Source organism: Mytilus edulis, chromosome 9 (assembly GCF_963676685.1).
Source record: "Mytilus edulis chromosome 9, xbMytEdul2.2, whole genome shotgun sequence".
Lineage (NCBI taxonomy): Eukaryota > Metazoa > Mollusca > Bivalvia > Mytilida > Mytilidae > Mytilus > Mytilus edulis.
The window spans coordinates 86,782,740-86,798,963 of NC_092352.1; the positions used below are offsets into that span (position 1 = coordinate 86,782,740).

At 33.4% G+C, this 16,224-nt stretch overlaps 1 protein-coding gene across 3 annotated transcripts; it reads left to right on the forward strand.

Moving 5' to 3' along the window:
* The first annotated feature begins 1,156 nt into the window (after positions 1 to 1,156).
* Positions 1,157 to 13,027, forward strand: LOC139489298 (PDZ and LIM domain protein 7-like). Of its 3 annotated transcripts, XR_011656178.1 has the most exons (5): positions 1,775 to 1,987; positions 7,477 to 7,628; positions 10,153 to 10,325; positions 11,090 to 11,322; positions 12,090 to 13,027. XR_011656178.1 is itself a non-coding variant. In XM_071275578.1 (4 exons), the coding sequence occupies exons 1-4, from the start codon at positions 1,874 to 1,876 to the stop codon at positions 12,098 to 12,100; spliced, it is 450 nt and encodes a 149-aa protein (XP_071131679.1). In that variant the 5' UTR covers positions 1,157 to 1,873; the 3' UTR covers positions 12,101 to 13,027. The 3 variants fall into 3 exon arrangements, 2 of the variants coding, with proteins under 2 accessions (XP_071131679.1, XP_071131677.1); XM_071275578.1 differs by lacking the exon at positions 11,090 to 11,322 and having other exon boundaries at positions 1,157 to 1,987; XM_071275576.1 differs by lacking the exon at positions 11,090 to 11,322 and having other exon boundaries at positions 1,774 to 1,987; positions 10,153 to 10,421; positions 12,090 to 12,233.
* The last annotated feature ends 3,197 nt before the right edge of the window (positions 13,028 to 16,224 follow it).

Here is a 16,224-nt window from a genome sequence, read left to right on the forward strand (position 1 = left end):
ACATTTAAAGAGTTTGTGTTGACAGTAAATGACAGACTGCAACAAAAATCTAGAATAAGGGATAGTAATCTTGCTGTGTTAACATCCATTTAATTAGCAATTGATCCAAAAGCTAAATGTTTCAGAAAAAAGACCTGGATACTACATGTACAAACATTGTTGATTAATGCCATTTGTAGAGCAGGATCTGCTTACCCATCCGGAGCACCTGAGATCACATGTTTTGGTGGGGTTCGTGTTGCTCAGTCTTTAGTTTTCTATGTTGTTTCTAGTGTACTTTTATTTGTATGCATGTCTTTTTCAGTTTTAGTCATGGAATTGTAAGTTTATTTTCCATTAATGAGTTTGCTGTTCATCTGGTATCTTTAGCCCCAAAGTTTCCCCTGGGTCAATTATTTTTTTCGCCACCTCTTTCGCCAAAACAATATATTTTTCCCCACTATATTTTTTAATTAGCCACAATATTACAATTTATCTGTTTTGATATGATTGTCTTGAACCTCTTTTTCATAGTTCAGTGAGTGAATATATAGCTACTCGAAGAATTGTTTGCTATGTTGATTCTCTATTATAAGTTATACGCTAACGATTTTTGTATGTGTGCAACTATATGGTCATAATGCCAATCTAACAGTTCTCATTTGACCAAGTAATCATTGATAATTCACAAAGTTAAGTTTCCTAGTTCAAGTCAGTATCTCAGATACATGTATGATAGCATATTATATTTAATATTTGTACTATATTGTATGGTGAACATATCTGTCTGGTAGGTATAATATAAACACCTGTCATTTATCAATAATTCAACACAACTTGAGGTCCTCTGATGTTCAGTACTTCAGTACTTTGATTTTAATCAAAGTCTTCCTTTTTGTAAAATACGTAAACATCGTCTTGACCTTTTTCTTCTTCTTGTTTGTGTCGCAACATATGATCGTTCGGGTTAATCAGGGTCATCCAACCCGTGCAGATTAGGTGACGCAAAACGTGCAGATTAAATCCAATATACCGACTTGCTTGGTCAATAACTATAACTTAATTAAAACGAAATCTTCCCTATGCAAATACGTACGTCGTCCTATTGACTTTCAAACTTTAAAAATAAATAAAAGATAAGTATACAGAAGTTACACAGACACATAATTTTTTCCCTAAATGGAGTCTTTTCTGCATGGTATGTTTAAGCTGAACATTTCACTTTACTTAATATTAAAATTATTATTTTTTTAATATAAACAAATGTTGTTTTATTATTTAGATTCAAAATAAGACTAGAATAATACACAAGCAGCTCAAGCACTTAAAAACAACTTCTAAGGATGTTTCTATCATATCAATATGTTTTAATCTTTAATATTTAAATTTTACGTCTCTTGTAATGCAGTGCACTGGACATTGGTCTTTATTTTATTTTTTATTTTTTTAGATTCTATTGAAAATTGAAAATTATAATTATTGAAATTGTTTAATTTCCATTTGAGAATCCACTAAATATATTTGGGCATAATCAGTACAATATTTTTTTAAACACATTAGTATCAAAATAAATTATATTGGGAAAACTGCTTTAAATTTACCAGTTAGTTATTTTTTATGAAAGTTGCAAAACATATTCTTCTTGAGAAAAAAAAACAATGTTCCTATAAAATACAGCCTTATAAATATCGATATGATTGTTTATTATTCATTACCACACGTGCCCGATAATGCAGGAAAGATGCGAGCGAGGGATGGAGAAGTAATCATATCATATTCTCTCCATCACTCTAAACTAAGTACGCACATCCGGGATCTTCATTTGGTGTAATTGACCCACTTTTCGACAAAAAGTAGCAGACGAACTAAAGTTGATTTTGTGAAAGTTTTTAAAATGTCCGAGGACCAACCCGTCTTCGTCCAACTAAGGAGAAAGGATCCTTCTGTACAGTGGGGATTTCGTATGAATGGAGGAAGAGATCAAGGATCTATATTATATATTCAGAAAGTAAGTTTAATGATTATTTGCACTTAACATATATGTGAAGGTTGCAGTGATGCAGCATACATTTGATTACAATAGTATCTTATCTTGTAAATACAGATGGAGATTTGTGTAGGAGGAGGTATTAAATTAAATCTACATTTTACAGAGAGAAAAAAATATTCTGAACAGACATTTTCGCACATTATATTTCTAAAATATGTTTTATTAAAGTAACATTTATTAAAGCAATGGTAACCGTTTTACAGTGGTTTTGTCAAATTGCATTTTCTAAGTAAATGTATAATCTCTTAGTTTGAAGCCAAATAACCTCTCCCCCTTATTTTCCAATCGCTAGCTTCCAACTTAACGCGACCATACATTTATATATATTTTAAGTTCAACCTCTCATCATTATTTCCAATCTCTAACTCCCAACATTACTCGACCATATTTTTATAAATCATTAAAGTTGAAATTGCATGAGAATGGAAATGGGGAATGTGTCAAAGTTGTGTGTTTGATACATCAATATTTATTAAAAAAATCATCGTATAAATGTAATTTCAAAATATAATATTCATAATTATATTACATGTAACCGAAGGGTTGACATTAATGTTTATTTTGTTTATCTTTGAAATCAGAGACTTTTACTTGTAATTATTTGCATTCCTGAGTTGTATGAATACATCGGTGATACATATGAATATTTGGTTAATAACACTTGAAATTAAATCTCATGAAGTATTAAAGCAACTCAAAGAACAGTAGAAATGAATAGCGATAGAATTTCAATTTTGACGACGTGATAAATATCTGACCCTCTTAAATAATGTCTTATTTGTACAACTATGAGATCAAATGTACATTAACAAAATGCTTTTATACATTTAAATGCAGAGATATACATTCCACATCGGGTCCATAGCATTACTAAGTAAACCTTGTTCAATAATTATTTCCTATCTTTTCTCTCTTTCTCATGTAGAGTAAGACATTACAACGAAAATAAATTAAGAAAAACTTAAATGTAAAAACTACAGATTATTTTCTTTCATTCGTTATCAAAAGATCTTTCATCATTTAGTAGTTTGTTTAAGATGTTGTTGTAAACAGAAATATACCTATAGGGATATCTGACACAAGGACCATAGGCCCTCATTATTCATGCTGATCATACATTCGTGACAAAAGACCATATCTCATACTGTTCAACTTAACAAGCCAATTAGGCTGCTGGGACATTTAACATGTACATATTTAACATTGAACATGAAATTATTATGCGTTTGACATAGAACAGGTTATTTAATTCATATATGCTGACACGGGGTGACCTCTCCCTCTTTTTGTGACCAATAAAATGCATCTAGACAAAAAATTCACCAGATATACATAAATCGCATTGAAACTTTGGTACAATAACTTTTCTATTCTTCCTGAAACTGTAAAATATATTATTGATATGAACGCACGAATTTAAAGACTGCTACCAAACAACTAAAAATAAAAAAAGGCAGCCAATGTCCAGCACAAAAGAATATACTTCGTGTGCTCATTTTATAGTCATAAAGCCCCAAATCATCGCTTGCCTAGTTTTTGACCTTTTGATATTCGCATAACAATGCTCTGGGTCGTAAATTTGCGAATAATGAACATAACTGCATGAAGGTTTGTTAGACTAAAATTAGAAAAAGAAGAAGAAGAACGCATCAACATGTATAGTTGATTAATGCTATTGGTAGACTTAAAATTATTCTGAAAAATAAGAGATTCGTCATGTCATTAGCTACTAACAATTGTCTGAAAAGTTCACTGAAATCCAGGCAATGGTTTGCGAAGAATTGAGCGGATTAAAAATTGTGGACCGACGCAAGGACTCAAAGCATCCACTGTGCCCTTGTAGTTTCTCTAATTACGCAGTTGTGAAAATGTTTCGTTTAATATTAAACTGCTTTGGGCCTTAAAATTCCGCTGATATACAAATAAACTTTTTTACAAGGTCATATATGTACAAAATACTGAGAATTCTTTCTGTCTTTCTCCCAATTCTCTTGACATGTCACATTTTCTCTGCCTATAAAGTAATTACAGGAAAGTTGAATGGTCGTTAACAATTAGTTTTCTGATAGTTAGTTTCTGCTGATTGCCAGTTTACTGTGTGCCAAGTTTTCTGTTGATGATATTGCGAAAAAAGCACTGCCAGATGTATTAAAACAACAATGATGTTTTATTATGATGAATATTCTGGAACAGATAGCAATCAGTAGCAACATGTATTATGTGGATAACTGTAACTGCTACTTAATGATAACAAATTGCTGTAATTTTTTGTAATTTTACAGTAAAGTTAAATATTTAATACTGTAAATTGAATATTTAGTACTGAAATGTCAATAAGATTAACCTTGTCTGTGTTTTATAAGTACATAACAAAACGTTTTAACGTATGTGTCCAACTGTTTATGGAAACATCTCTTGTTATTATTATTTTTTTTTGGGGGGGGGGTTTGGGGGGGGGACACTTCCATTGTCAAATCAACAAATATTTTACATTCATTTTATCAACTAATAGGGTAAAGTGTTTGAAACAGTACTTGACAGAAGAGCCAGTAACTGAAAATAATACACTTAGAAAGAAGATGGGAAAACAGGTCAATTTTTTTAATAAAAAAAAACAATATTTATCTGAAAACATTAAACAGAAAGAAGATAGCAAAATACATGTAGGGGCTTTCCGTTGACTTATGATTTTCATAAAAACGCTCAAATGTCTTCAGAAAATGTCCATAAGATCTAAGAATTTAACTTATGGAAAACATCGAGTGGGAGTTAGTGAAGTAGTTATGCTGAAAAAAGGGAGTAAAAATTAGAAGTCGTTGACGTCTTACACGACTTCAAATAAGTTATGATTGTTTGTTTTATGCGGTTTTATTGAGCATATAACCACTTTTATCGTAGTATGTGTAAAAGGATAGATCAACACCACAGATGCTTTGAACAGGTTTTTCCTATTTTCTCGAAGTAGTTAGGAAAATAGTTGTCTTTCTGTGAAGCAACAATTGTCATATACATGAAGTGTTTTTAGTAATTAAGAAATCGAGTGGTGGATTATGAATGTAAAGTTATTATACTTATAAGATGTCGGAAATAGACAGTAACATGTGAAGTATATCACGTATAGGGGTCTAACGTGACTAAATCATAGCCCCCCATGAGGAGATTTTATTACGTATTGATCAGTCTTGTTATTGAATGATTATCTGATTATAGCCCAATTGTTTATGATCATTTACACATGTATCAATCAATGCTCTTTCTAATCATCAGCTTTGATTACTATTATTACGAATCAATATTAATCGGGCATATTGCTATGAAAAACCCTCCCCACAAAAGACCCAAACCCACACACGCACACACTTTTTAACAGATCTAATATGAAATGTACTGTCATACCCTGAAGTTCCGTTTATTTCAAACAATAAAATAAAAATAGACGCAGAAAATTGCAATATTTGGCAACATAATGTTATTTATTACAAAGTGCCGTGTTGATTAGTATATAACAGTTGTTGATAGCTATAAAGCAGTTAATGAGTTCACTTTCTGAAGTTCTATGAACCTCGCAACAAACAACATACGTTTAGGCAATGACTGGTTGGTCGGATAATCTATGTTATCTAAATACTTGAATACCGTATGCTTTTATATTGCAAAAGAGTTGGGTTTCGTCTTATTTTTCATTCAAATCACATATTATATGTTCACCAAAGAAGAACCTGGTATTAATATCTAATATACAACATGCAGCGTTTGGTCTTTTGAAACCTTTAATATGCTAGTAGCTACTGTCTGTAGCAATGTTCAAATATTCGGTAAAATGGTTTATGTTAAAGTTGCATCTTGCCAAATTGTCTATAAATATATGATCAATAACGATTTACATGTGGTTACAGGTATCACAAACAGGTAGTTTGTATTATAACTAAGATTATTAGATAGGTACTTTGAGAGAATGATAACAGATCAGTGCCAGCATTAATTTCTCTATCTGTAAATCTCATCAGAAGATTCTGAAGTGGAGGTGGAATATGACCTCCATTAAGGTCAAATGCATGCTCTTTACAACTGGCAATGATTATCATCTTTTGATTTACTAAATACATTATCTTTATCGTAATACCCTGTAATGTTACAGATAAACTCGTGCACAAGGATTCTGTAAACATGGTAAAAGAGGAAGGCTTTTCATCGCTATAAAATAGAGACATGAAGTCGTATTTTTCCGTTTCTGTTTCTACGTAAGGCGCAAATTGAGGTATCCATATAATACTTTTATTTTGCTTATTTATAATTGATGAATATTTCAATATAATAAGTATGTAAAATACACAAAATATACATTCATGACATTTTGCAAAGATACTTAAATGTGTATCCCTATCCTTAGTTCTCTCGTAATTGTGATGTATTAAAAAGATGTACCAGCTGTACAATATAATGTCACTTTGATGAGTGCAGAAGACTTTTACTGCCAAATGTACATAGATTAGTAAAACTAAATATTGGTACTACCATGAGACAAATATAATGAAAAAAAACGCTACTTGTCGATAACTTAGATATATAATTGCCTCAAACTGTCAGTTTCAATATTTTTTACTTTATACGAGAGAGAAAAAAATGAACTAAATAAATTCACCTCGGATTATTACGTTTGAACTTTCAAGTTGTCATGCCACAGGTTATCCTATTATTTGTAGTGCTATATAACAACCTATTATGTTGATACATAAATGTCAAGGTACTTAACTCTAGGATGGACGAACTCGGTTTTGTCACATTTATATTTACGTATGTAGGAAATTATTTAATAATGATACATTCTCTTAATGAAGTGCCCCACAAAAGAGATATTTGATCCTAAAGTTTTTGACGTCAATTTTGATGTCAACGAACTTCGTTATTCATTGCTCTTGAACTTGATTCCTCAAATCATTCAGGAACACATGTAATAACACAGTTACACTAATCATTTAACAAAGTTGTTTGGGCCGATCATAGAAGTGCAATTATAGTCCTTTAGTTTTAGGGTAGAGTTATATGTGGTATCCTGGGTATAAAGCCTTCGATCGTCGGCATGGGGTTATATTGGTGCTTACACCGTTTGTTTGTATAGGACACAACCACAGTCGGTTGTAACGCTTATAATAGAGCGAGGTGCGTTTAAATGGATAAAAATCATTTCAAAAACACCTCCGTGTTTCTGTAAAAAAAAAAAAGAAGCAAACTATCAGGTGACCCCATCCTGATATGTTCTCATTTTCAGGCATTCTGTCGGTCAAACCAATTGGTTTAGCGTATTAATTAATTGCTTCGTCATTAACATGTGTTTGATATTTGCCGCTGAACATTGAGCAAACAACTATCAAATTATTCAAAACGATAAGATAGGTCATAAAACTTAATAGAAAGCTTTTCATATAATTATTTTTATCAAATTTCAGCTATCACGTAATGGCGTAGGAGACCGGAGTGGCTTACGACCAGGGGACGGAATTCTCAAAATAAATAATGTACCAGCAACGTATCTAGACCATGAACAAGCTAAAATGGAAATTATCAGAAGTGGAAATGAACTAGATTTTGTGGTGCAAAGGTATGGTTATACTTTACATTTAGTTAGATCACGTACATGAAACTAGCGCCAATTGAATAACAAGTGAAAAAAAGACTTACGAAAAAAGTGTTGACAACAAGCGAAAACAAGAAGCTCAGAAGGCAAGCTTAGTTATGGTGTCGTAGAATTAAATATACAGGGACTTGTGAAATATGCACAATGAGGCAGCTACATTTGTACCCAAAGAAAATACACGACAAAGAGGAAAATTAACATATAATCTTCCAAAATCATTCACAGGTTCCAGAACATGAATACACACCGAAATTGTAAGACCGGATGATGAAACATTGTTTAAAACATGTACTTCATTGTATAGGTCAAATAAGACCATGAATGCATGCACCTCCTCCTCCATTGCTAGACGTGCATTTTATTGCAGTCGGCTTACTAAAGGCAGCACCCACCTATCAACTTGCGTGTGATGACTTATGACTTTATTTTTGAAAGGAATGTAGATTTCTTGGTACTCTGTACTCGACAAACTAGTTAAATGCTGTCGGAAGCTAGACTCTCAGGAATATAAACTAATGTGCTTTACATGCATTGTCGTGCTGGAACCATAACTGTTAAAAATGACACCATTTTGTTTAATTCGGATTTTTGTGACTCAAATTAATCTTCTCAGTCCACTGAGTTAAACAGAATAAAACAAAACATACAGGAATTCGTTAAAACAGTAGATGTACAATACAAATGCAAACGAAGTAAACGCACTTGTGTTATTAATTCAGGATGACATAATACTACATCTCTTAGACCATGTAGACTAAATGTAGAATAATAAGATGTAATTCCAGCAGAGTAATTATATAATAAACTAATTACTGTTCTGGTATAACTTTCCTTTTTACCATGTATATCAATGAAGTTATGTGAAGGCTGTCTGACGCTACATAATTAACATCGTGTTACAGCAAATAACAGTTGAGGAGAATTAGACATGTGACAAGTATTAGCCAATCTATAACTTCTAAACAAGTCTTTGCGTCTCACTTTGAATATGAATGAGATTACTAGAACAACTAGTTTCAGCTAATTTTACTACTACATTTCAAACTGTTTTTTCAGTTGTCCCTTTGTAATAAACATTTATAATGCGTTTTTTTCCCTAAAAAGAAAGCTGACAAAATATGGTTTAGGCTATTCTTGATTTAATGTTTACTATTGAATGTATTTATCTTTTGCTGTATGTGTGTCCGACACGAAGAGATCATCTGACATTAACCTCATTTTTATGGTTCATTGGTCAATGTCGTGTTCCATGGTAAGGTCATTTCTCATTTACTATAGTGATATGGTCAGCTATATTTTGTGTACGGTTTGTCTGGAAGATTTATCGTACCCAACTTGGGCCTTGGCCTCATTTTCGTGTTGAAACAGTCGCCAATATGTTTGCTTATCGGATGATATAAGCAATTATAGGTTAGTATGGCGACATTGACACCCACTAATTATCTTTTAAATCCAAGGACATTCTCCTCTAAAACTGCAGGTCGAATTTGATAAAAAAAAAATATCCATTATTTCGAGATAAAAAGCATTGTCATAAATTGTGAGTCTTGCTGGAGGTATATACTCCTTATTTAAAATAATTATGCATGGCTGATTGTTTATTGTGTACCTTCTATCCAAGACAAAAGTTTTATGAAGAAAACAAATCATCAAAATTCAGTGGCAGGTTTGTGAAAGGATACAGTAGGTGTTCATCTTCTACTATAAAGGAAAACATCGCCATCGGGTAATTAGCATAAAAGAAACCCGAAAAAAATTTGTCTCGTTCTGTTCGCCGAATAAATAAGGGTTGCAATTATCCCTATTATTAAAAATTGTAATCACCGCCTGACTCAATCTAAAGAAACGTGTGTTTTTAAATTGTTTATACAATATGACGAATTTCAATGGTCTAGCTCTTTTATTGCGTTATTGTCTAAATTTCAGTTTGAGGTAGCTTTGATCGTTTTGAAGACGTAAACAACATGTACTCGGTATGCATAGTTTTAAATCTCATGAAAAACATGAATTTGTCACAAATAAGCCGTTAGTTTTCTTGTTTTAAATTTTTTCATTTCGGGGCCATTGAAATGATTTTACATGCTGACTATGCGGTTAAGGCTTTGTTCATTGTTGAAGGCCGTAATTTTTATGTCATATGGTATCTTGTGGAGAGTTGTCTCATTTGCAATTCTACCACATCTTCTATTTTTATATTTACATGATTTCCAAAGCATCAGTAAATACAAGTGAGCGACATAGCCTCTTGAGAGCCTCTAGTTTATATTATCAATCAATTTGGGAAATTTTGTTTTACAAAGCCAGGATAACAGACACAGGTGCTTATTTCTGTAAAGATAACCTGTTTATTTGGGTTAGCTTTTTCAAAAGCTGAAGCCTGAGGTAACAAAAAGAGAGGTACGCCTAATAGTGAGATATAAAATATAACTAAATATAGACAGTAAAATGACATATAATATATGTTTTTATTTCATTCTTTTGATTTCAGAGATGCCATAGATGTAGGTCAGCATAGAGGAGCACATACTAAACCAGCACCAAAACAACGTTCTGAAGTTGACGAGGAACCCTCGATGTATAAGGGATACACTAACCCTAATGTACAGTCTAGATCATTTAAAATATTACAACAATCATTAAATTATTCAGAAGCACCACAAGGTAATCATCATTTGAATAATAATGACTTGCAAGAAGAGGGCGGGTTTGGATACTGCACTAATGTTGCCCCAACACTCATTGTTAAACGTGCAAAAGGTAAAAACGTGTCGAAATTTTCTGTTGTGTTTTGTCTCTGTGTGATTCAGTTGTCCCTTATTATTGAATGACATATTTAATATTTTTGTTTCGTTTTGTTTTGATGGAGGTTGCGAAACGGCAATGGGTTTCGGTGTCATAGATGGGGGAGGGGATAGCGATAGGGAAGAGTGTGTTCAGATGTCAACAATGGGGGGATAGCGGTAAGGCAATGCGTTAATCGATGTCATACATTAGGGAGGGGATTGTGGTATGGCAGTGTATTATCAGATGTCATACATAGCAGAAGAAAAAAGTTGCTAAATGGATGTACAAAGGATTTGTATTAATCTGGTTGTATGAAAATGTTAGCATTTATATGTATGTTCTACAAACATCTACAGAAAAATAGAAGAATTTATTTTCGTATATCTGTGCATTATTTAGCATATATCTGTGCATTATTCAGATATTTTGAAACAAACCGGTCCGCTCATCTTTTCAACTTTTGGCTCAATTCTTAAAGAAGAAATAAACTTTGAGCAAACAATACAGGTTCTGGTCAAAATTGTTCACTATTGGTTTAATTGTACAAACAATTGTGATATTTTACTCTTGGTCACTCTTTGCACGCTGTTATAGTAAATATTATGGATGGACTTGAGATGGTCGTTAATTGCTTTTTACAGATGGACCTGCCAGTGAAGCTGGACAAATGAAATTGATGACAATGTCTGACTTCATGTATTCTACAGGAATGTCTGATTGAGCCACAATGATATCGTCATTTCCTTATATTTCGAAGTTGTTTCGTTTTTATTTACATTCCTCTGTCCTTCATATGGTGTCATGTTCGTCTACACAGAATTTTCTATGTTTGGCCTCGGTTGGTTTGAGAGGGCCGTCTACGCCAGACTGAGAGGTAGTGTGATCAGTCGGCTACCAAAACCGAGGGAATACTTACAGCTATGTTAAAATTACAGAATTGTCTTAATGTACGAAAACTGATTATTCCGATTTTAAATTTATCGTTTAGAAAACAACCATCGAGTTTGCGATACAACATTTATAACCACTCGGATTTGGTAGCTGGAACCAGAGCTCTAAAGCTGTTGTTCGTATTCCATCACTAATACTCGCACCACTACTAAAAATTTATTCTATTTGATCATTTCTGTTGTTTTTCACATTTTGTTCTGCATATTTTAGTTCTGTTTGTTTCAAGTTGTAATTGTCCCTCGTTTATTTACGTTACTCTGTTTTATAGTCTTTTTTGTTTTATTTCTCTCAGTTGTGAATCATGTTCTTTTCTTCTGTTTATGTTGGTTATGAACAGTTTTGTGAAAATGAAAGAATGCGTCTTTTCTATCTTTGATTTTAATGTATTTCTGTACTGAAATTAAATATGATTCGAAAAAAAATTAATGGTTTTCTAATTTGTTTCTCACAATCGAATTTAATTAGAGAAATATTTTAATTCTTCACAGTTTTCACAGACTTAAATTGTCTAACTGTCATGTCATTTCTGAAGAGAAAATACGGGTCAAAATTTCACCAAGCAGAACTAAAATATGTAAATGATATTTTTTCGACAGGCGATCATTATGGAATAATTAAAGAAAGATAACTCTAATTCAACAGAAAAGTTAAAAACTGGTCCAATATTTAAGATGTTTTTCTCTTTTTCAGAATCAGACTGAATAGGAGCATTTTTGCAGCCATACCTATCCAGGTTATTATAAGAGGAGGAGATTATAAAACACTCATCATCTGGACTAAATGTGATGCACCATTCCTAAAATTTGTATACTAGCGATGGAAAGTAGTAGTTTGCAGCCAGTTCTTGATTAGTAGAGTAAATTAGTTATGATTTAGTGTTATGCAGTAGTTTCTTTCAATGAGCGCTAAACTGAGGCACCTCATTCATCATATTAACTAAGTCACACATTTTGCATGTCTCGTCAATGTTGATCTGGTTTTTTTTTTATTTGTTTATCATTTTTTTGTTGTTGTAAATTGACGATTTTATATTTAAATAACCTAACCGATATTGTAGTAAATTCATGTTTATGTGATAACACACTGTTTTGATGTAAAAAAAAAAAAAAAAGTCACATGAAAAAATTAGTGAAAAAGGGGTGAAATTACCACAAAAAAAGCAGTTTATATCTCTATTATATCCTCTTCAAACCGGATTTATTTTTTCAGCAAAAATATACATTTTGTTAGAATAACTTGCAAAACTAACCTTTATTATTTATTTTATCTTTGTTTTGTTTTATTTTTACTTTTTTGTGCAAATAGTCGCTTTCAAAAGCAAGGATTTACCTTTAAAAAAAAGTAGTTGCCATTTTTACGCGACAATCACAAGTTATATTTATATAAGCGATGTATCAAAATACTGTTTTATATATATATGCAGTCCTGGAAAAAGATGCTTTTGATTTCCTGTTTGTCAGTCGGACAAGGTCTAGGTCAGACATGAGCTCTAAGTCTTGATTCAGAGATTGTATTTGTTGATATTATTTATAAATATGATATTATATATATATATATGTATACTGGAAAGTTATTCCTTATATTTTTGCGTTATAGTGTGACGAGATTGAATAAATATTTTATGTTTAGACCGTTGTTTTTTTTCTTAATAATCCACCTATAAATGGTATGTGTTGGGTTGATTGGTTGACTAATCCACCTATAAATGGTATGTGTTGGGTTGATTGGTTGACCCATCAATCCATTCACGTCTCAGTCATTACAACTGAACGGACGTGCTGGGCCAGCTCTCCTTTACCCGCTATCTTCGATGAGGGTTTACAGTTGGATATCAACGACTTACTACTTAAGATGACAGAAACCAATCCATGACGTACAGATAAACGTAGTAGTTGGCGTACCTGCGTTAACATGCACTCCAAAACCATTGTATTATGGGGAGTGTTATGCCGATTAACGTCCGAAGGCTGTATCCTAGGCTGTTGGGTGATACGACCTTCATTTCACTGCCTCACGGCTTTGGTCCTGATAACGCTTCCTGTCATCTTTAGAACTACGTCCGAGATCATCTAACAGTACTCCATCATCGAGGCTAGCGGGCTGCCAAGCTGACCAAACTGGCCCTGAAAGCAGCCGTTGTGAAGAAGTAAAATCCAAAATAGTAAACAAACCAAAATCTACTCACCAAAACCAAGATGGCGGCCTCCATTCGGCGTCCTTACTACTTGTTCCTGACCCACGACAGAAATTATTCAAACGCTCACCAATCGCCTTCGGGCACCGAGCCGACCGTGCGAGGGCTGTATAGCCAGTCAAGGTCGTTAAACACCACCACATATATATTGGTTGACCGTTGGTTGCCTAACGTCCAGTGGCCGAAATATCTCATTCATTTTCAGGTTGAGCAGAAGTTAACAATAAATACAATAAGTATAGGTCTTGTAATAATAGAGTCCATCCGGGATGATGGTCGGGGAAATATGGACTGCCACTGGAAAATGAGGGTAAATTGGAAAGGGAAAGAACTTTTGACATTCTCTTTACATGTTGCTGTAAACTAAGTTACTTGATACATCCCGCACAGCCAAACAGACGCCCGACTTTGGCAAGCGTTTTTCTGCGAGTCGGAAGAAGACCAAGTGACCATATTGCTATTCGCCACTCACCCTTGGAGTGTGTGTGAGTTGGAACAGCTGTTCTAGATTTACATTCATTGGAAACGCTCAAGTTCTCAAAAATAGAAATGTTAGTCAATATAAACTCTTTATAAGTTCGAAGCTTTATACCACTATCAGAAACATTAAAAGAAACATAGCAAAGTTCATCAAAAAACAATATTGCCCGAGTAGCTGACACTTAATATAAACTTTAAATTTCAAAATCTATTGATTAATATCCTCCAAGACCACCAGCCTACGCACCTAGTGGCATAGCTTGGTCCTTATTTGAAGCTAGGCATACGATTTGAGGTTTTGTATACAATGCCTCACCACTGTTGTAAACGATTGAAAGTTGAGACAAAACAAGCGTCGTAAAAGAGTAAAAATGGAATAAGTCGATTTTATTTTTCTGATTTTATCAATCAATTCAGGTTCTTTGCTTAACGCCCTGTCATTAAAAAAGTCGTGGATTTTCAGGACGAGTACAAATCAACACGTGTCCAATAGATGTTTATCTAGCTGTGTCGATCAGAATGAAGAGCACAACTTTCGACTGCAACTGTAAAAAAGAATTCGTGTTAGACATTGACAGAAAATAAATTTGATTTGCATTGAAACAACACCCCTACAGACTATTCAGGTTCTTTGCTTAACGCCCTGTCACTAAAAAAGTCGTGTGCATTTTCAGGACGAGTACAAATCAACACGTGTCCAATAGATGTTTATCTAGCTGTGTCGATCAGAATGAAGAGCACAACTTTCGACTGCAACTGTAAAAAAGAATTCGTGTTAGACATTGACAGAAAATAAATTTGATTTGCATTGAAACAACACCCCTACAGACTATTCAGGTTCTTTGCTTAACGCCCTGTCACTAAAAAAGTCGTGTGCATTTTCAGGACGAGTACAAATCAACACGTGTCCAATAGATGTTTATCTAGCTGTGTCGATCAGAATGAAGAGCACAACTTTCGACTGCAACTGTAAAAAAGAATTCGTGTTAGACATTGACAGAAAATAAATTTGATTTGCATTGAAACAGCACCTCTACAGACTATTCAGGTTCTTTGCTTAACGCCCTGTCATGAAAAAAGTCGTGTGCATTTTCAGGACGAGTACAAATCAATACGTGCCCAATAGATGTTTATCTACTGTAAGGTTTTTTTTAAATACTTCTTCGTCGTGAAATAGGCGTGTCACTCTCCTTACACGAGGCATAGGATTTAACGCTGCCAATCAGTTCGACCGTACTGGCGTGGCTGTGTATTTATACATCCTACACAGTTATTGTTAATCCTTAATCGTGGGTTTTACTGCTGGCAAGATTGCCAATGAGACAACTCTCCAAAAGAGACCAAATGACACAGAAATTTAACAACTATAGGTCACCGTACAACCTTCAACAATAAGTAAAGACTAGTGTTCGTTTTCTTGTCTTTTTTTTTTTACAGGAGGTAAGGATTGGCTTCACACTGGTACAAAAATTATATTTTGTCTTAACTTTAATAGATGAAAAATCAGATTCGTGGAATTTTTATATCATTAAATGTTATTTTCCAATGCGCGTTAAAAGTAGATACTAGTATGCTGGCTAGAAAATTACATTCTCGTTAATCAAATTAAGAAAGATCCTGACTACCAAAATGAATATTTATTTTCTGTAAAAGTTCTCGATTAGAAGATATTCCATACCGATTGGTTTTAGCAAGCCGGATTTGCAAATCCCGTAGTTGGATTTTATATATAGACCCCTTTCATAAGATTTCAGTTGATCGTATCTATGGAATTATATAAATACTACATTATCATTTTCGAAATTCAGACGCAGTTGAACTAGTTCCGTAAACCTAGTCATTATACAAAATTTCATCAAAATTCGAAAACCGCCCGATTACGTATGCATTACTGCAATGCAAAAAAATGTTAATTTCAAGTTCGCAGCGAAAAATAGAGAACATGAGGAGTACCGATTTATATCACCTAGACTGGAATGAATCTGTTCTGCCAACAAATCATGGCGCTGACAAATCAAGTTACAAATAACTCTTTAAATTGATACAAAAAAGTACCCACATGAAGCTGTAGTCACTGGACAGCAGATGTATGACCTACTCAAAGAGTCTGTATCATATATTTTAAAACCTGTCAACAATCATGTCCTCAGC